Genomic DNA, 22,294 nt, shown 5'->3' with positions numbered 1-22,294 from the left:
CTAGGACCATTCTTCCCTTGCCCCAGTTTCTGTTTATATCCCAGAATCACCAGTGTATGTGCAGACCAGCAACAGACACTGGAACTGTTTAAGTCTCCTTTTTATTATCTAGCAATTATAACATTTAACACAACAATCAGACCCATTATATGAAACTCCAACATACATATGTACAGTCTCTTTCATAATCCTTCCTTCTCCAAAAGTCCTCTGCTCTCTCTCTGGCTGGGGCTTTCTGGAGTCCTCCCATCAAGGACTCATCTTGACTCATCTCCTGGGGGGACAGAAGTGCCCCCATGATGCTTTGGCTGTGGGCAGAGCCAACTGCCCACAGCTCATTCAAGAAATGGCTGTACACAGATGGCCAGGTGTAAAGATACATTGTTCAATCGCACCCAGTTCTTAGGGCCCCGATCTCATTGATAACAGGAACAGTCAAATCTGCTTAGCAGCCCCATCACCTCTGAATGATGTGGTAATTGCCATGTGCGAAGAGGGCGTGTGATCAGGACAGGATAAGGCATGAAACTGCATCAACCGTGGGGAATCACTGGCTCATCAATGAAGCTTAACATCAGACAGCCCTTGACATCTGGTGCCCTTACATCCATTCACTCTTCAATCTGTGACATTCAGTTATTACAAAACTGTTTTAAGGATCATTTTAAACAGCACAGCATCCCATTTCCTTCCAAAACAGCATGATACCTAACATAAAGTTAGGTATTTAAAAATGTTTAATGTTATTTTAAAATGTATTAATATTTATTATTTAATTTGCACAAAAACAATTTGTTTAATATGCTTACAACACTAGATGGTATTTTTTTGTATTTATATTTTATCAAATTAAAAATTTACAGCCCGAGTTCTATCTGCAATGTACATTGGTCTTATTTGAGTTGTAATAAACTGCAAAGTCAATAAATACAGTATATGCCTTCCTTAGTTAAGACTGCATATTAAAAAAGAAAGAAACGAATGCTTTTCAGTTAACAAAGATGACACATTTGATTTAAATGTTCATTAAAATGTAAAGGGGTTGGACACAAATATTTACAATATTGAAGAAACACTAGTAATCTGAGAAATTTGCAATTAATGAAACTGGCAAAGAATACAGATAACGAATGAGGACTGGCATGAACACTCAGAGTTGATGGATTTTAAAGGGCTATAAAAACCAAAGGTTTAGAAAGGTTGCATAATTGTACAGAAAACATTTTAGTGTTGTCCAGAGTATTAACTTCCAGCATTGCCATCAGGCACTTAATCCAAGGAATTTGAGAACTGTGGATTTTCATGTCTTTCTTCCAGCAGAACAAAAATCAAATAAAAAACTGAAGTAAAAAGTTAAAAGAAAACTGAAGGCCTTTGCAAAAAAGAAATTCTACAATGTTCCAAATTCTTCAAAAAATGTAATTGCATGCAGGAATTTGTTCCTCATAATGTCAATACTGCTGTAATTGGGAAGGTACAATATTCCATAGCAGGTGTTTGCAACGGGATAGTACTCATCAGGGTTAGTAATCTTTTTGTCCATTATAGTAAACTGCACGCTGGACAATCCTCCTACTGGCAACCTATCACTTCCAGTCATGAAGGCTGAAAAAAAAAACAGAAACAGTTTAAAACACCTTAACCAGGAAAAGAGAGCAACAGTCAAATTTTTTTCAGCTGACAAACTTTTCACACATTAGCAATTATGGTTGTCAAATTTAACATGAGCTGGGTTCATGAGCACTTTAAGAAAGTCCAGATACATCATTGTTGTGAAGATGTACAGTAACAATGCATGTGCAATTCACTCAAAAGATGTCTCTACAATTAACATGATTTCATACATGCTATAGCACTACAATTTATGTCAAAAAAGGAGCTCTAAATCCCTTCTGCTTAAAAGTCACAACATTAGTAAAATCACAGACATTGTGGATAGTGTTAAGATTGCAGCAATCACTAAATCTCTAACATCAGGACCGTTTCCAGTATGAAGTCATACCAGGCCCTCACCCCTGAAACAAGTGAGTAGCTCTCCATGTATAGAAGAGCACATTTATTCTAAAATCCAATGTGAAGTTTGTAGCCAACTTTACCGAGCCAGTGTGTGTTATCTGCATCCCTGCATGTGATACCTGGTCACTATTTTCTACTCTAAATACATACAGTACAGTACACTCTGATACAGTTTTGTAAAATGTAAAAATGGTGTGTTCAGACAGGGGAAATAGAATCACATGCTACAATCAAGCACTGAACAAAAACATAGGACAGAGACATTGTAAACATTGTTATTTGATTGGTTTCAGCATAAATATTGTCATCACTGAATACTACTTATACATTGAAGTTTTACTGATTTATTTAAATTTGGTTTCACTTAACATGCACCAGTTGACCAATTGTTCAAAGTATATCGATTAAGGCAGGTTTATCGATTGATTTAATAGAATTCATGTATTTTTAGAAATTTTGTCCTTTAATATAATGCATAAATACAAAAACATGGTAAATGCATTAATATTTAGAAAAATATTTGTCATTTTTAATCATCCTTAATAATAGCTTACATAGAAAGTTCTTCTTCTGTTGTTCAGTAAGTTCAGCAAAAACTACCCAGAAGTTTATGATTGTCTGATCAGTAGGTTCATACTCAATATATCTGGCATTCTGTTAAAAGAAAAAAAAACAGACAGAATAGTCTGACTAAGTTCTGACACTTGTAGATTAGCACAAAAGGAAACAAAGCTATTGTTTTTCTTCATTGAAAGCAAACCATTATGGAAATAATCATTAGATATTCAAAAGGAGCAGCTGAGATAGTAAAGCTGAACATAAAACATTTGTTTCCGACTGTGTTCAAAACACTACAATAATTATTATTCATGTATCGGTAATTTATTTTCAATTTTAGATGCTAGTAAATATGCAGTGACAAATGTTCTCTTAAGAGCATTTCAGATTTTTCTTTAATACTATATGTTCAACATCACCAGTTCTGAACTTATGCTTTTAGTGGTGGAGATCAGAGAAGGTGAGGAAACAGTACGAAAAGCAAGTCTGAAGTGCCTGAGTCTCTCTGGATAAGTCTGACATTTGCATAGTTATTAATCAAAATCCAAAACTGAGCTTGAACATCAAATGTGGGCCACAAGAACAAAGCACTATAAATTACATACCAGAACTGAAACATTTTTATGAAACAGTGGCTGCTTGTGTGTATTAAAGTGTATTTACTAGATAACTTCTAAAAAATGTTCAGCTAGTCTAGGATGCTACTAGTGAATTGATAATGGAGACCACTTACTTTTTTGAGCTCGTCCCACTCATAATTGACATTCCCATTCAACACTGCCATGAGCTCATCAGGGAGAAATATTTTCCACATATCGTTGGGGCAGCCTGTTGCAAACCCTCTCACAAAATCCTGGAATGGTTTCTGAACGGACTTATTGAACACATAGTCCACATATGCATCAACATATTGCTGTCTGTAAATAAATAAATAAATGTTAGTGCACAACCAGTATTTGTTAATGCATTCAAGAAAATGCCATTTCTAAAAAGGACAAGGATAAGGACATAATCGAGAAGCTTGTGCATATATGGACCAAATGAACATATTTTAGGGCTAAATTCAATAGTTTTTACCTGTTAAATCCGGTGACTAGAATTTCTCTTCCGTGTGGCACCACCTCATGTCCCTTTACCTGGAAAAAGAAGATGAGTTTAAAACAATTAATTAAAACAAAAAGAAACTGAATATCAGTGGTGCATCAAGAAAAAAATAAACTTACCGTAAAGTCCAAATCTAAGTTTTCTACAGCATCTTCATCTTCGTCAAGAAGTTCTTGCAGGCTCCTGATTAAAAAAGCAGAATAAAATAAAACAGACAATAAATAAACTTAAAAACTTTGGCTTCATGAGAATTGTATACTTCACATTCAGTATACTTCAATTTATTTTGTCAGTGTATGTATGAGGTTTATTAAAACATTTTAGACTGTTAGGAGAACTGAAATCTTATATGATGGATATTTCAGTTTTTACAAAACACATAATGTACAATAAATGTAATAAATGTAGTAGCAATGGTTCATTTGGATATGAAATAAAAGCTTCTGAAATGAAGGCAGAATTTTGAAATCCTGGTAACATATACTGTATGCCTGTCTCTCATTTGCAGTCTTTCACCCAGTTAAAACTGTCAGATTAAAGGGTATAATCAACACATAATACAATATAAAACAACTATCCATGCACTTTCTAACCACTTCCAATTCAGGGTCACAGGAGGGCCAGAGCCTATCCCGGCAAGCAACACAGCAATAGACACACATACATTCACACCTAGTGCCAATTTTCCCAGAAGCCAATTGACCTCCAAGTATGTTTTTATATTGTGGGAGGAAACCAGGGCACCCTGAGGAAACCCACTCAAACACAAAGACACGATAGCACCCCAGGTCCAGAACTGAACCCGGAGCCCCAGCGCTGAGAGGCAGCTAACCACTGAGCTTATCATACATTTTTTACGTATGTTATACACATCATACAATACACTAGAATTCTGCAGACTTTTATTAGAAAATCCAGCCTTTAAGTGAAGATAATGTATGTAGCAATTACCTTGCTTCTATGGGAGACAGGTCTTTCAGGTCTTCCAGGGTGGGCCTCACAGCCATCAACTTCTTGAACAGTGCCAAAGGGAAGTGGAAATTGACCACACATTGATTGTACAGGGCCATACCACAGATGATCCCCAGCAGAAAGAATATATCAGTGCTGCTGGTCTCCTGTAAGTCAGAGCAAACACAGCTTATTAGAAGAGGAAATCAATGGAAGCCATATCACAGTTTCTTTCCCCCATACCATGTCATTTCTGTCACTCTTTATATCACATCTTGACTTTTAGAAGAAGCAGTAAAGATTTGCCTGAGATTTAACTAGAGCTTACTCATCTTTAGACGATTTCCTAGTCTAAAGATCCTGTAAAAGAGAACTAATGGCTAGTATTGGAATAGTATCAGTAAAGTGAAATGATAATTGAACTAGCACAGTAACTGTTGCATCTGATACTGTATGATGTGAGTAGTAGTCTGCAGGCATGAAAAGAGAAAGTAAAAGAGGATCTGTAGACCCTCTGGGTTTTAAAATTGCCTGATGGCCAGTATCTAAAAGCACAATGTACAATACATACCACTTGAATGAACCACATGAGTCTGGAGTCTTCAAAGAGCTCAAATACTCCATGTTCCTGCAAAAGCAGCTCTCTTGCAATGACAGAGAAGAACTCTTGTGATGGGCCCCCATGGTCAATACCATCTTCTTCTTTGAACTTCACCTGAAAACATCAATAAACCACATAGTAATCAGACCTCAATTTAATCGTTTTCTTGATTTTTAAAGTCTAAGCCTACATACACTTAAAGTGAAACAATATCAGTAGCACAAAATATATATTAAATTGTACCCATGGGTTAGCTCAAGGCTCTTTGTAATTATAGTACATACTAAGCACTATGTGCCATATTTGTAACTTTAAATTATGTTGCTAATTGCAATAATAAACCACTGAAGTTTTTTTTTTATTTTTGCGTTTAAATACCATTTCTGAATTTAGTGCTGATGAAAAAATTGCTCTCTTTAGACATTGTTCTATTTTACTACTCAATTTAATAAGTCTACTAATAATTAAATGACAACAATGTCAACATTTTTGATGGCACATGATTTAGATTTATAACTGTCAGGTGCTCAGACATGACAACTTAAAGAGGTTTAAAATTGTATTTTTTTCTTCCATGTGTTCCCAGTATGAAACTGCCAAGTGCTAATTAATTCTGCACCATGAATCTAACACCATCACAGTGAAGACTAATACCCACACACACAATTCCTCTAAAATAAGCACTACTGATCCATTTCTCCATTTTATAGTGTGGGAACCCAACAGTGCCTTACATAGTATACTGAATGTAATGCAAGGTCACAGGACCACTACACGTTCCAGAGGTCACTGCTGTACAGAAGCTGAGGATACTTTGACTGAGTCTCCCAAGAATTGATTCCAATTCCATCCCTTAGGAATCTGAGCTACAGTACATAGCCCAGTCCCAGACCTGCAGTGCCAGAGTTCTTAGGCACCTGGGTATGTACTGTATACACTAGTAATGGCTATCTTTACATAGACCCTAGGCTGTATATTTGAAGTAACTAAATGAAACAGAATTTGTTTACAGATTTACTTTCTGCTGATCAGAAGAAAATTCAGACAATTTAGGTATTTTATATTTCTATATCATTCTTGTGATTTCTATGTGAATGTTCGGTATTTGTGTTTGTACTGGAACAACCTTCAATGGCCAGTAATAGTTGCATAAACTGCTTCTTAATTGCTGCAAGGTGTCACTCAGGAGGTTCTCCCTGTTCACACATATATAGTTTCCAATGGGGCTCCTGCAGGCATTATCCTGTGGTCAAAAAGCAGATTCAAAAACAAAAACATTTAAAAATAAATCAACAATATACTGTATAACAATGCATCTTATACATGGAAAGCAATTAAAACAGCATGTCTCAATTAATTTTTTACCAAAAAACAAATCATATTCAATACTACAATGTTTTGTCTCATTATTCTGCTTAATTTTTATTTGCTTGTACTTTGCGGTCATTAAACTTCCAAAGCATGGCTGAACAAAAAGGTTTTAATTATGAAGAGAGGGTAAAACTTACATTAAGAATTGCAAAGGTATTCATACTGAACATGAATTGTTTAGCTTTCATGTCAAAGATGCATGGATATGCTGTCAGCCGAAACAGATTTTTCTGAAAAGAAGAAAAGTAAAAAAAGAGGTTTTTGAACACATTCAACAAAAACATTTTTCACATATGTACAAGACTAAGGCAAACATTTAAAAACACACCAGATATGTAGTGTTTTTCAATATCATCTTCCAGTTCTCCGGGTGAACTCTTACTATCTGAAAAGACACAGTAAGTTAAATATCATAACGGCATTATTTCCCTATGGAAAAGAAAAGCACAAGGAATGTTTCCTACTACAGAAAATGTTTATATAACAATTACTTGGAAGAAGAACACAAAACTGTATCTAATTTTTAACAGACAACTAGACAATAAAAAACAGCCTTTTCTCAAATATATTTTTAAATGCAGGTACTCAAGTGAGCTGAATTATTTGTTTTTAACAGTCAAGAAATGCTCAGCCCCTGTGAACAACTTGTGCAAATAGATTATTTTTACTGCTAGCACCCTTTTATTGTGATTTTAAAAAAAATGAAATTCTACCTGAAATCATTCAAGGGGATGACAGTAATATTATTTTGAGAATTTAGGGCAATAAAATGTCAAGGGTTCACTGGAAGCAGATAACCTTAATATTCATTAAGGTATTTGATAATTAACAGTTGACTTAAACTTTGCCCAAACACATTAAGCAAAAACATAGCAGGGCACAGGGCACAAATCATTATCATTCATTTATTTTGGTTCTGGTTAATGACCATGAAGATCAAGAATAAAAAATTAAATAGAGAAATATAAATATAAACAGAACTCATTAAAGTCCAAACTTATATGCAAATAAAGTGCAATACTACAAAAAACACTCTGTAATTTTCTTATACTTTCATGTTTTGTGTATTAAATAATACTTACAGACTGAATGAGGAGTCGGATCTCATCTATGTTGAAATTACTGTCTTGAATCCTGTTGCCAGCTTTGGAGTTTACCTGTATACAAGTATTACAATACAACAAAGTTTATACAATCCATTTATCCACTTTCTTACAGCTTTATCCATTTTAGGGTCATGGGGGAGCAGGAGTATATCTCGGCAAGCATTGGCCACAAGGCAGGGTACACCCTGGACAAATGTCCAGTCCATTGCAGTGCTGGGAGGCAGCATTGCTAACCACTCATGCTACCCACAGTGAAGAGAGTAATGAGGGTAATTGCACATCTATGTCTTTTAAAAATATTTTATACTAACAAGAAAGCAAATTCCACTAAGACTTTTTCTTTAAAGATTAGTCAGGAATATGGAATTCTTCATAACATTAAAGAGATTGGCTTTTCAGAACTGTGGAAATATGCAGTAAACATTTAAAATCTGTTTTTGTTTTGTATGCTTGAAAAAGATGTTTCCAATTTTGCTGTTTATTAGAAAAAAAAAGCATGTGACTCAAAACTGGATGTTACATTGAAATAGTTTCCTTGTATGAAATAGCTTTCCCAATTATGTTGTGAAAAGCTTTTTTAAAAGTTTATAAGGTTCATAAGAAATGTACTATTTTAATTTAACAGGTATTGAACTTGCTTTGCACATCATGCACATATATCAATTGGTAAGCTACAAATACTGTAAACGTAGCATCTACTACATTAAGAGAATCAAAAATCTATGGCTGCTTCTCTTTGCATACTGTAGTTGTGTCCTGGACCGGTGGCCAAAATCTTCACAGTGAAACATTCCTTTATGCACGTGGAAAGCTGTGGTCTTAGGCCTGTATTATTTTCATAATGCCAGTAAAGTTTTATGGGTTATACATACCTTATATAATATCTGCAAAACACACACAGTTTTCTGAAGTGATGGCCAGTCATCGGAATAATCTGTTCTTATCTTGTACAAGTAACGACTAGATACTGTGTGGAAGATCTTCACAAGTGTTTGAAAGAAGGAAAGAGGAAGTGTAGACCATAAACCCTCTGAAAACAAACAAACAGTGATCTATTATCATATGAGAAACACACAAGGATTTTCCATTCCTTCATTTTCTAACCCCTTCTTCCAATTCAGGGAAGCCAGAGCCTATCCCAGCAAGCAATGGTCACAAGATATAGTACACCTTGGGTGGGACGCCAATCTATCACAGGGTACACACATTCACGTCAGGACCAATTTGCCCTGATGCCAATTAACCTATAAGTATTTTTGGAGTGAGTGAGGCAACCAGAGCAAGCAAAAGAAGAAGACGAAGACTAAGAAGAAGAAGAAGAAGAAGCAGAAGAAGAGACTTTTTTAACTGTATATTAAAAGCCTTAAACAAAAGATAGGTCTTTAAATGTTGCAATTGCCAGCAGTCACAGTGATTTCCACAAATATTGTGTTACACACACATACTCATGCAACACTTGGACAAAAAAAAACAAAATTAGCAAAAACAAGCTGCTTCATTTAAAAACACAAAAAAATCCCTTAGTGTCCTAGAAGAAATGCATTTCAACCGTTAGATTCGTGAATCTTACCAAGGAGTGTAAGACTGCTGGGCAGCAGTCTGAGAATCCTATCAGCAAGGGACACTGAGATGTCTCGAAGGCTCTGTTCTGTTTTTAAAACTCTAAGGAGCTCAGGTAAAATCAGGTAGACCCTGAACATTTCTACATTATCAGGATTTGAACACAAAGAAGGAATAAGCTTGTGCAGGACCACAGACTCCACCTGCAAGGAAAGAAAATGTTAAATGATTATGTTTAATTATTGTAATGATTAGTAAAACTTTTGTGATTACTTACACTTTGGAATAGAACAGAAACTTTTGAAGTTGTGTTACAAAGATAGCCGTTCACTGTAATGATCATTAACAATCACATTTTTGAAAATCCTCAAGGGCACTGAGAAAGTCAGAAAAATTGACTTCTAGAATCAGAAGTGAAACACAAACCAGTGAACACTACAGGAAACTATGTGGAAGTGCAGTTAGAACTGAGATTAGGAGGCAAAGGATCGGAGGATATGGAAATGGAAGAAGCTGCAGCCATGCTGTTGAAGCCGATACCCTGGCTTCTTACAAGAAATGAGGCTGAATGAGATCCTCAAATCAATAAGCTACTAACTACCAAATTAGTTAAATGGACAGAATGGCCATCTCTCCTTTGTAACTGTTCTAATAGTCTTATCAAGACATAAAGACAAATACTGCAGAATTAGCCAAATTGTAGCTTTCTGTAATAATAAGAACATCTATAATATAAGAACATCAGACATAACAGGAGGCCATTCTATTTTTCTTGCTCATTAGGTCTTCTAAGGGTTTCATCCTACAGTTTTTGAAGGATTTTGAAGGAATCCAGCAGCTGAGTAACTTGTTCCAGATTCCATAATGTAATTCCATATGTAAAGAGGTCACTCCTGTTATCACTTTTACATATACTTATTTGTAACTACCAGCTATAATTTTAGGGCCTTGTTTTTCTTAATCCACTGTGCTCACTTGGAGCTTGCTTGGCTTAATACAAGGCAAGCAGAGGTCACTCTGGCCACACAGTAGGAGAACTCAGAGACTTGCATTGCTAAGCACACTGCATGTTCTATATTATTAATTGAGCTAATATAAGTCAATTACCTTTCTTCTCCGGAGCTCTTCAAAGGATAATTTACCATTCCAATCAACTTTGAAGTTGAAAAACATAATCCTATCAAACAGATTAAATTTACCTGGGCTAACACTTTGTCATTTGTTGCCAGCTTTTCAAAAGCCAAACGTGCAAGAGACAAATCCAGACCCGACAATTCCTTTGTTGTTCTGTAATGTCTGTCATGCCTAATTAGGAGATAAAAGCATTTTAATATTAAGACAGACAGACAAATGAATATTATAAATATTATGTCATTCTTAGCTCTTGTCATATCGCAATGCCATGGCAGGCAGGTTAAGGGTGAAACAGCTGTCCATGTCTCCTAACCTGGACTTCATATGTGCAGAAGGCAGAATGATAAATCATATGATAGTTCCCTCTTTTATCGTGCGATAATAAAAGCTAAGAGCTAATTAGTAACAGAATTGAAGAGATTTATACCATTTGCCTTCTTTATGTCTCATGATGAAAACGGTAAAGACTTCTCATTCGGGAAAGCCCGTTCAAAATCCGACCAATAACATAATATTTTGACAGTAATACACATATAGTTTTACCTTTCTCCAAGAAAGCTTCCATTAAGACATGAAGCAGATGAGAATATCCTTGTAATTTCTCTGAGAAACATAAAAAAATGACATTTATTTTTTAACATTGATTATTAATGTATATTCGTGTTCTTCAAGTATGGATGAAAGTGGAAGTTGAATGCACAAATAGAACATTCACACTCACTTCTTTGTGTTTCTCCATGATTTAGGGTCACTCCTAGAGATCCATCTTTCAATCACTCTATCAGTTACTGTTAAAATCCTTTTATTGTCATTCCAAGATGTACTGTTTGCAGAATGTTCTGTACTCTATTAGAAAAAAAATTTGTAAGAAAAAAAACATTCTTACAAAAAAGTTTCAGTTTTATGCTGAGTGTGAAATACTGAAGTAAAACTTGAAAATAAAAAAGTTATTTCACTCCATATTACCTTAACTGGAGAGCACAAAACAAAAGACTGGTTTCCTCCAGCAACAATCCGATCTATTCTGATTTTGCTGCTTGTTTCTAAAGTAGTAAAAACACAAGATTGTTAATGATGAATCACATATTATTAACAATCATACTGTATCTGTTGAATCAAGAAATTAAACCAACAGCTCAGGTCTTATTAAACTGTCATAAGTCCAGGCATTATGTAAATTTAGAATATTGTAAATTTCACTAGATTGAACAATTGATTTGTGCTACAGGAGGATGTCTCACATTTCCTTTAATCTCACATAATTATCTGGCACTGTGAACATAAAACAATGTACACTATTGCACACTATTTTTCTGACATTTTTTAATAACAATATGAATATAATTTCTTTTAATAGATGAGGTTTTAGTTTATAATATAACAATTATGCAAAAACTTTCTGTATAAACAAGTGATCCGACTTCGTGGTACAGCTGAGTCACAGCCCTCCTGACTTTATAGGGAATTCAACACTCCAATGACTAAAGAATTGGAAATACAGTAGGTGCTCAAGCAGCTCAATGAAAACTGGAAGACATTGTGAGACAGAAGGGCTCAGGAATGAGGTATAACTTCTACAAACAATCTCAGAAATTGAATTACTGCCACTTCATGATCAACGATATTGTGAAAAACAAACTTCTGTTTTCAAAAGGCAACAAGCAAGTGTTTTCGGTGCTGTAGAAGGTTTCTTGAAGTTAAGCTTCTCATTCTTAGTTTTTTTTTGTATTAAACACTGCCTTGTACACAAAAGCAGGTGGCAGCAGGTGGCAGTATAGGCACTAATTTTGGAGAATGACCCCTATGGCTTAATCATGTACAGTATTGCGACATATCCCTGGAATGTGCATAAATAATAAAGGCTGTAATAAATCAGCAGAACAGACTCATACACACCTGGACACAGTTCAACAGGGAGAGGTACCTTTTGATTTCTGGAGCCACAGTTTCCTAGTTGTCTTTGCTCCCCACAACCAAATGAATAGATTGTTTTAGAGGAGGAAATGTAAGTAAGTGTATGGTACCTAGAAGTATGAGAAAGAAATAAACATCAGATAATAAAAGTTCATTGAGTTACGAGTAATAGGTTTATTCCATGCTGAAAAGAGAAGAAAGAAAACACAACGTTTCGCTTGTTCCTTTGTAGCCTACGCATGCTGACGCAGCTACCCACCTGAACTAGTTCAATGAGTTAAATATGTAACTATAAAGAGTTCAATTAGAGTGCTACACAGCACTCTAGTATTAATATTACTAACATTTTATAATATTTTAATGCTAATAGACTTTACTTAATATAGAAATCATGTCCATGCACATTACAATGCACTGAAACATACATCCCCAAAAATTATAAAGAAAAACAAAACAAAGAAGATACAATAATCATAAAACGTCCTTTTGAAATGTACGCTTTCAGACTACACATAAAAACTCTCAGTTTGGCCAATTCCCTGATTTCTTTTGGAATACTGTTCCAGAGCTGTGGGCTTTAATACTGAATGTCTCCTCACCCATAAAGTGATGGACAGTGGAGGAGACTAAGTAAACCAGTATCAGCTGAGAGAAAGCTGGATAGGGAGGAGTAAACAGATAATACATCGACTAGATACTGAGGAGCCACAACATGCAGAGGCTTTAATGCAAGCAAAAGGATTTTGAAATCCAAATTAAACCTCACAGAAAGGTGCAAGATCTCAGGATTCTTGCAGAAAAAATTAAAAATAGTTTGGAGAGTAGCTCTTGGGAAAACAAACACATTAGGTAGTTTGTTCACTTTAGACACAGAGAACATTGGATGCAGTGCAGCGATATTTCTAAGATGAAAAAAACTGATCTTCTTGGTGTTCAAAAGTCAATCCAGGATTGACTATAACCCCAAAATGCTTCATGTTGGATGTGCATCAGCAATGTCACATCAGTGGAGTGTATTATTTAAATGATAGGAGGTACCTAATAACTTAGTCTTATTACAATGAAGATGAAAAAAAAGTGTTATTCAAGCTTTGATTTAAGACTTGCGATCAAAGAGTGTTGAAACAGCTTCCTCAGTATCACCTATACTGTGGAAAGTGACTTGAATGTCATTGACAAATGATCATTCATAACATGTACAGTAGTGCTAGTATTTTGCCAAGACTATACACATCTAATTTACTTTATTTATAATGAATATAAATAGCAGAGGGAGCAGTACTGAGCCCTGTAGAACACCAGATGTAAGCAAGCTCACCTCACAGCTAGAGACTGTGTTCATGCTGAGCAAAATGTAAATGATTAAAGAGCAGTGAGAGATATCAAGCAACCAAATGTAGCACTAATCTGAGGTCTAAGAGAAATAAGATAAAGAGTGGATGAGGACCTGCTAGAGTGAGGGGACCATTAGGTATGTTAACAAGAAGAGTTTCAGGGCGATGCGATTGCCTTAGGTGTCACACTACCTGCCACAGGCTATCTGAGACACCTTCTTCCCCCACAGCTCAGCCACCAGCCGAGGCCTCAGTTCATTCCTGAGCGAGTTGTGTCCGAGCTGCCCATAGCTTCCCGATCCAAATGTGAACACTAGGCCATCCTGGCACAACAAGGAACCATAAATTCAAAACTTTAAAACACTCACAACTCATTGGCTCATTGCAATCATTAAAAATTGTATTTTCTAAGCAATTATGCATTAGAAATGTTTACATTTCATACAATTTACCACATGGACACTTCCTATGTTTCTCAACTAAGAACTGTGGTTAAACTAATGTCATGAGTGATGCAAAGAAAAGCATACTGTGTCTGTAACCCTACTGTCACAGTTCAGGTCTGTGCCTAGTAGAAATGAGAAACATGTTGTGATGTGTTTAGATCTGGTAACATTTGAATTGTGTTAGAGCCATAACCATGTGATACTGATGTCTAGCACCTTGTCACATTTGCAGTTTGAAATTCAATTAAAAAAAATCAGTAAACCTTTGTCAGAATGGCAGTGTGCTCCTCTCCACAAGATATAAAAACAGTCCCTTTGAATGCCAAAGACCGCACTGGAGTTGGGATATATCTGTCTGTAGAAAAAAAATAACTTTATTAACTTTATTATAAATAGTCACTTTCAATACCCATTTATCTAATTCAGGGTCACAGTGGCCTGAGGTCTATCCCTGGAAAGCACTGGGCGCAAGGCAGGAGCCAATCAACCTATGTAACCTACATACAAGTTATATATATACAGTAGGTTATAATACAGAGATACTTTAAATATTCAGATATATTTTGTTGTGTATGGTGGCTAATAGGTGACTTTTGGATTAATTCCTAACAGCAATATAATTTTTTCATTATAAAGAGGTACATCTACAAAAAAGCACTAATTGAAATGACTGTTTCAGCAGCACTGTTGTATGAACTTTGTATTTTCTATATTTTTCTTTTTATTTACTGTGTTTTCTTTTAGAATTTTACAGATATTCAAGCAACTCATGTGGAATTATATTCATGTGCTCTCTACATTGGTTTATAAAATTAGTATACTGAATTTCATCATTGTGATGTCCTAAAGCTTCTGTAGAATGGAAAATGTTGACAAGCTAAAGCTTTACAAATACAGTTCTTATGATTTTGATCAACCAACATTAAATCAAACCTTAGGCCCACCTACCAAACTAAAATTAAAAATCCAGTACCAATGGCTACTTTTGTTTTTCTAAAGGTTTTTTTGTGGAAATACACCATGAAATTCAACAGTGGAACTTTTGTAAGGCAGTGGGATTGAAATTTTTTATTTAATCCCACTGGTCCCTTGTTCATTCGAACACAAAATCTTCAAGTTTACAAAAAGTGGCAAAAATCTTAAAATATCAAAACCAAAAAATCACAACTTTCATTTTTCTGCATATTGCTAACTTTTAAACTTCAGTATTCCAGGTCCCCCAGGCCCAGCTATCCTGCGCTGTTTCTGCCCCAGCACAGCTCAGTGAAATATGTTTGACACACTGGAACTATACTGCTAAACACAGAGAATATTTTGTTTGTCTAAATTGGAGTAAAATGCTGTCACCTTGCGTATCCCCCAGGCCCAGCTGTCCCGCGCTGTTCCTCCCCCAGCCGAACACGGTCCCGGAGAGCGAGAGAGCGAAGCTGTGGTCTCCCCCTGCAGCGATCTGAGCAACGGGGATCCCCAACAGGGTTTCCAGGCGCTTGGGAGAACCACACTGTTCTACCTGAGGGTCTCTCCAATAAAACACTTCACCCTCTGTTTAAAACATAAGATTATAGCATTAGATTTTAATGCAATACATTGTAACTAATTTATTTTTATGAACATTTTAGCTAGAGAAGAAACATTCCAAGACATATTTTTACTGCTATTGCTATTATTAGATCTGATGCATATCCAATTGTAATTCATAATGCAAATCATATAATAGCAGCTTCTGCTTCTTATGAAAGTTGCTTTTCAGTAGAGTTTGCTCAGCCACTAAAAGCTCCATGATGGCATAGAACAAAACTAAACTTTAGCCTACTGCTAAGTGTGAATAACAAGACACAGTTCCTATTGGAGGGCTTCTGTCGGGTGAATTCTATTGGGCAGAGTCCAATCAAAATAACCCAGCAAGGGCTGGGTTTGTAACTCTTGCCTGGTGTATTGGAATTCACCTTGAATACACTCTTTTAATGGCATATTGGTAAAAAAAGTCATTTTTTAATTTTGATGTTAATTTAGCAAGGCTGTTCCATACCTTTTGTCAACACAAGGGAATGATAGTTCCCACAGGCAACTTGAATGATCTGTCTGTCGTTTAGGCTTGTCAGTAGCCTAGCAAAATACAAATTGTTAACATTTTTTTTTTGTGATTTAAAATAAACAAGAACTCTTTGAGTTCTAATTACATACTGTATATTTCTCACTTATGGCACTACAGAAATATTTTCTTCACAGAAAGGATGAAGGGTGACAGAGAGGTAATCAGATCACTGCATTTGCACGGCTCATTCATCCCAGCTGAAAATACAGCAGAATCCCCACTTGGTGAAGTCATTAAGCACCAACAGCCCCGCTCCACAGCAGTTAACATGAAAATGTGAAGCACAGACATTCACATAGCTACCTAGATAGTTTTACAACCATGCAAAATAGTGAAAAAATACAAAAACATGAGAACTAATGGAGATTTGAAAGAGGGTACATTAGTTACCTGGGGCTTTCCACATGAGATTCTTTGCAGTTTGACTCGAAAACTTTGCCTGTTTCTGAAACCAGCACAATTTGAGATGCCCTGCAGTCCAGAAGGTGGATTTTTTCCTTCTTCAAAACAAGGGACACTGCACAGTTCCAAAAATATAGTGTTATTTATGTTTAACAGTTTGATTCCAAAATTACTTACCAAGTCTACAATAAGACGCAAATACATTATAAATACAATGGAAAATCCAAATCAACAAATCATAATATGCTAAAAGGCAATGTTGGAATTCCTTCTTGATGCTCAAGCGTTTTTCTAAAATATTCCATTTAAATTCCTACAGAGGGCGCTCCATCCCCATAGACGGCATTCTTAGCCTGCGTAACTGCACTTTGTATGACAGCGAATTTACTGACGCTCTAATCAGCAGCTACTTAGCTAAATAATCTTTATGGTCTAACAATCTTTACTGAATATATAAATTGCATACGAAAGACTAGAATGATATTAACAACCTTTCAAGTTTTTTACTCAATTGCGTCGTACAATCAAACTAGACTTTTTCAGAAATACAGTGCCAAAATCTAAAACAATAAAAAATATACCAAATATATAGAAATTACTGTACAAAATAAAAATATAGTACAAAACGCTAAATGATATCTGTTTACTGTAGGCAAACAACCAATAAAATCTTGAGATGTTTTTTATATTTTATACTACTAATAACAATAACAGCAATAATATTTACATGTTTTTCTTCTCCGAGCTTGATTTCTCCCATCTCCTTTAATCCACACAGAGCCATTCCCATTGTGTTCAATAAAAGCAATTACTCCGTTTCCAACAGAAATGTCAGCTATCTTGGGTTTTCGAGGCACAATTTGATGGAGATCCTCTGCGTTAACGCCATCAACCTGAAAAACACTATCTTCTAAACCCAATTCCCGACAGGTAGTTTCTCCCCAGCAAAACATTACGGGAACCACAAAATGTCCAGTGATAAGAAATGTCTCCTTATCCTTCTGCTCAGAGAAGCTGTTGTCACGGTCTGCACCGAAACTGCCGAAAAGTTATAATGAAGGAACAGTCAGGTTTCTTCGTTTTATATACCATGAGTCCATCCGCATTTGTCACAGCTCTGATGCGAACTCTGTCGTAGGATCTAACTATTTGCTTATAATATCTGGTCCAAACCCCTCCTACCTGTTCTAGAAATGTAGAAATGTCATGTTCTAATGAATGGACTGGTTTTTAATTAAAAAAAAACATTTATCTTAAGCAACCACACATGAGAATCAGCAACATTACCCAATAAAAAACAAATACACGATAGGTACAAAATACACTTTTTTGTTTGAAATATTAACTACAAATTTTTTTCAGTGTTTAATATTCGTATCCTACTATCATCGTTTTACTTAATAAAAAGATATGTAGTATATTTAGTTAAGTACTTTGTATTAGAAAAAATAGAACAGCAAATAAAGATAATTTAGTGTTTTCGCCAGTGTTTACATCTGGAAATGGAAAACGAAACTTCATGAAAATTACTTCATGAAAAAGAAAACGAAACTGTTCCCAGTGTTAATCACGCCGAAAACGAAACTTGTGAGAGGATGACATTTTACCTATAATTCCTCTAGATGTCACTCTCGGGTACATAATCGTTAAAATCTAACACCTGAAATGTTTTACAAAACCGTTTGTAACATACTTTAGAAGATAGAGGACTTAATCTGAAACATTTTAAAATCTAAAATAAATCATCATAATAAAATGTATTACTTATATACTACTACAGCTACCACTAATAATAATTCCTTACTTTTACAGTAAATCGCGCTTTTCTGGACACTCCACTCAAGTTGTAAAAACTGTAATTTAATAATTAAGAGAGTCGAACCCAGTCGAACAGGTTCTTACAACTTCTGATCTGACTCAGTTTTGGACAACAATTATTTAAAGCTTCAATATACAACATACTGTAGGAATGCCAAAAGTCTCAGGGGAAAAAAAAGATGCAGATACATTAGGAACTAATTATCACTCGGCCTAAAGTGCCTTTGGGACCCAAAATCCAGCACCAAGTGTAAGAAATGTCTAAGTACTGTGGGAATGCTGAAAAATATCTGGTCCATACCCCTCCTACTATCATCGTTTTACTTAATAAAAAGATATTTAGTATATTTAAGTATATTTAGTTAAGTACTTTGTATGAGAAAAAATAGATCAGTAATTAAAGATAATTTAGTGTTTTCGCCAGTGTTTACATCTGGAAAGGGAAAACGAAACTTCATGAAAATTATTTCATTACAAATAAAAGGAAACTGTTCCCAGTGTTAATCACTCCGAAAACGAAACTTGTGAGAGGATGACATTTTACCTATAATTCCTCTAGATGTCACTCTCGGGTACATAATCGTTAAAATCTAACACCTGAAATGTTTTACAAAACTGTTTGTAATATACTTTAGAAGATAGAGGACTTAATCTGAAACATTTTAAAATCTAAAATAAATCATCATAATAAAATGTATTACTTATATACTACTATAGCTACTACTAATAATAATTCCTTACATATACAGTACATAGAGCTTTTCTGGACACTCCACTCAAACTGTAAAAACTGTAACTAATTTAATAATTGAGAGTTTAACCAGTCGAACAGGTTTTCTTACAACTTCTGATCTGACTCAGTTTTGGACAACAATTATTGAATGCATCAATATACAACATACTGTAGGAATGCCAAAAGTCTCAGGGGAAAAAAAAGATGCAGATACATTAGGAACAAATTATCACTCGGCCTAAAGTGCCTTTGGGACCCAAAATCCAGCACCAAGTGTAAGAAATGTCTAAGTACTGTGGGAATGCTAAGCCCAACCCTAGTTGGGGTTTCAACTGAGCAATCCTGTAATCTGTCTCTGAAGCCCTCTAGTCAGATTTGAAAATGTTCCTTAAACCAAAAAGTATGAGTCTCAAACCTCTTAGAAACTGATTGTTTTTATGGGGTCAACCCTCCACCACTATCTGTTAGCAGCCATATCACCCTGCAACTTAAAACTGAGAAACCACTAAAGCTAAGCATGTGTAAGCCTAGTTAGTACCTAGATGGGAGACTTCTTAGGAAAAACTAAAGTTGTTGCTGAAAGTGCTGTTAGTGGGGCCAGTAGGGGGTGCTCACCCTGTAGTCCATGTGGGTCCTAAAAATGGGGACTATGCTGTAAAAAGGTACTTTGTTCTTTGGATACCACAGCCTGTAAAAAACACTAAGGAGTCAAAGCAATGAAAAGAAAGTAGGGAGGATTTGCAGAAAAAAAAATCCAGTTAATATGTAGATTTGAACTACAGTACAGTTCCAAAAAATATTGCATTATGTTCAATTATGACAGGAATTTTAAGGTATACGCAAATGTTAATAAAATCAAGACATTCAAATAACTTTTGAAGCATTAAAATAATGTGTGATGAGCAAACATGATAAAAAATGCTTTCAGCAACATTTCTGGAAAGGGCTTCAACAGGTCTCAACTTCTGCAATACAACACATACCAGGAAACTGCTTTTTCTCTTTATCAAGATTGTAGAATACAGTTCAAAAGCTTCTGACAGTCTCAACTGTTGGGTGATATCGTTGAAACTTTGCAGTCTATCAAGAAAGCAAAAAGATTCTAGCATATAAACAAAAAAATGGTTTTACTACTTTAAAGCCAGATACAGTTTGGCATGTTGTTAATAAATATAATTTTGTCTTAAAACAAATTATTTTTATTAGAATTTACAATTTGTATTTGGCAGGAACATTACAGATGCATTCTTGAAAGGTTTCACCATAATTTATAAAATACTCTGTACCATGTGCATAAAAAGAAGGCTTAAAGGAGATTCTTGTGACTTCCTTACAAGCACCACTGTCCCTTTATCTTTTTTTACTTTTGATGAGCTAAAAGCAGAATGCTAATGTGTTTTGATCACAGTATTTGGTATTTATGATATCCCATTTTCCATGAACCTTTTAAAAATTATACTAAAATATCAGTTGTATTTTATGATTCATGATAGAATTTATGTCTGTTCTTCTTCTTCTTCTTCTTCTTTTTTTTTTCTGCTAGTTTTTTTTTTCAGGGGGGCAATAAAGTTTGATAAACAACGAGTGAAAGCTGTTTTCCTTCATATGAATGCCTAAACCCCTAAGCCAAATCCAGGATTTTACATATCCAGGGACGAGTCCAAAGAGATATCAAAAAACAAGCATAAATCCATGGCCAGGCGATCCATCCAAGACAGGAGATTAAAAACCAGAACCGGGTCGGGACTGGCAGGGGGAACGGGAACAGGCACAGAAAGTTAAAATCATAACGGAGCCAGACGCATCCAGGGCCCGGGCTCACATGATGCGGAAACCAATGCAGAGCCCTGATTAGCGTCAGCGTCTGGCTTTTAAGGGGGAACTGAAAAGGGGCTGGAATAAGGAACAGGTGCGGGGAATGAGGCAAAACAAGGAAGAGGCGGAGCGCCCTTAAGGGGGAGGGACTACAATCGTGATACAATCTACCTGCAGTACTAAGTGTTCTCAATGTACCCTCTGTACCTGGTGTGCTCAATCTACCCAAGTATTCAGTGATGTCAATGTATCCAACGTACCTGGTGCTGCTAATGTACCAGTGTACCCAATATGCCCAAGGTATTCAAAGTTCCTAAAGTACACAATGTTCCCATTGTACTCAATGTACTCAATTACCCCCTGACCCCATCTACCCAACATTCTCCACGTAACCAATGTAATCAATGTACTCAATGTACCTGATGTATCCAATGTACCCTATCTATCTGTGTCCACAATGTACACAATGTACCCAGTGTACTCAATATACTAAATTTACCCGATGTATTCAATGTACACAATGTTTCTGTTGTACTCAACGTACCCATTTTACTCAATCTACCAATGGACCTAGTGTACCTGGTGTACTCAAAGTACCAAATGTACTCAATGTTATTAATATTCCCAATTTACCTAGTGAACACAATGTATACAGTGTACTCAATGTACACAAAGCACCACAGTAACTTGGTTTACTCAATGTTTTCAATGTACAGTACTCTATGTATTCCATGTACCCAGTTTTCTCAGTGTACCCAATGTACTCAATATCTTCCCCATTTTGTGGTTCTTCATCCCATTTTCTGCCCTGCTTTGGTTTCTCAATGCAGGGTGTACTGCAGAACCTTGTTGCTTTATTATTGTTTTGTAACAATGAACTCAATATACAAACATAACATATTCAATTGTGTTTTCTCTCTTCTCTTTTCAGCATGAAATAAACCTATTACTTGTTCCTTTGCAGACTACGCATGCTGAGGCATCTACCCACCCACCCTAACATATTCAATGTACAAAATACACCCAATGTACCTGATGTACTTAAAGTAGGCAATGTACTCAATCTACCTGGTGTACTCAACGTACCCATGTACCTGGTGTGCTTAATCTACCTAATGTACCCAGTGTACTCTATGTACCCATGTACCTGATGTGCTCAATGCAAACAGCATAACCAATGTACTCAATGTACCCAAAGTACACAATAACGCACACCTGAAGAAGGCTCCACAGACGAAATGTTGTGTTTTTCTTCTCTTTTCAGCATGGAATAAACCTTTACTTGTTCCTTTGCAGCCTACGCATGTTGAGGCAGCTACCTACTTAAAGTACACAA

The 22,294-nt window shown here is 35.7% G+C and overlaps 1 protein-coding gene across 1 annotated transcript; it reads right to left on the bottom strand.

Moving 5' to 3' along the window:
* Positions 1–82: 82 nt before the first annotated feature.
* Positions 83–17,681, bottom strand: LOC148841233 (putative E3 ubiquitin-protein ligase HERC4). Its single transcript, XM_088909864.1, has 24 exons — positions 17,320–17,681; positions 16,581–16,707; positions 16,125–16,201; positions 15,443–15,637; positions 14,359–14,450; positions 13,842–13,972; positions 12,298–12,425; positions 11,368–11,444; positions 11,123–11,247; positions 10,945–11,004; positions 10,467–10,572; positions 9,278–9,470; positions 8,580–8,737; positions 7,684–7,758; positions 6,930–6,986; positions 6,739–6,831; positions 6,357–6,473; positions 5,201–5,344; positions 4,630–4,796; positions 3,798–3,861; positions 3,652–3,710; positions 3,308–3,491; positions 2,571–2,670; positions 83–1,605 (listed from the first exon to the last, which is right to left on the bottom strand). The coding sequence occupies exons 1-24, from the start codon at positions 17,543–17,545 to the stop codon at positions 1,391–1,393; spliced, it is 2,970 nt and encodes a 989-aa protein (XP_088765990.1). The 5' UTR covers positions 17,546–17,681; the 3' UTR covers positions 83–1,390.
* Between the last annotated feature and the right edge of the window lie 4,613 nt (positions 17,682–22,294).

This window comes from Atractosteus spatula, chromosome 1, assembly GCF_055471065.1.
Source record: "Atractosteus spatula isolate fAtrSpa1 chromosome 1, fAtrSpa1.hap1, whole genome shotgun sequence".
Lineage (NCBI taxonomy): Eukaryota > Metazoa > Chordata > Actinopteri > Semionotiformes > Lepisosteidae > Atractosteus > Atractosteus spatula.
The sequence above is the reverse complement of the archived record's forward strand: the minus strand, read 5'-3'. Positions and strand labels throughout refer to the sequence as shown.

Coding starts and splice junctions, on each gene's coding strand:
- LOC148841233 (XM_088909864.1), bottom strand. CDS start 17,545: ATGTTTTGCTGGGGAGAAACTACCTGTCGGGAATTGGGTTTAGAAGAT. Junction 12,426..13,841: donor TCTCAGATAGCCTGTGGCAG/GTAGTGTGACAC, acceptor TCATACTTCTAG/GTACCATACACTTACTTACA. Junction 7,759..8,579: donor TTTTGCAGATATTATATAAG/GTATGTATAACC, acceptor ACTTGTATACAG/GTAAACTCCAAAGCTGGCAA.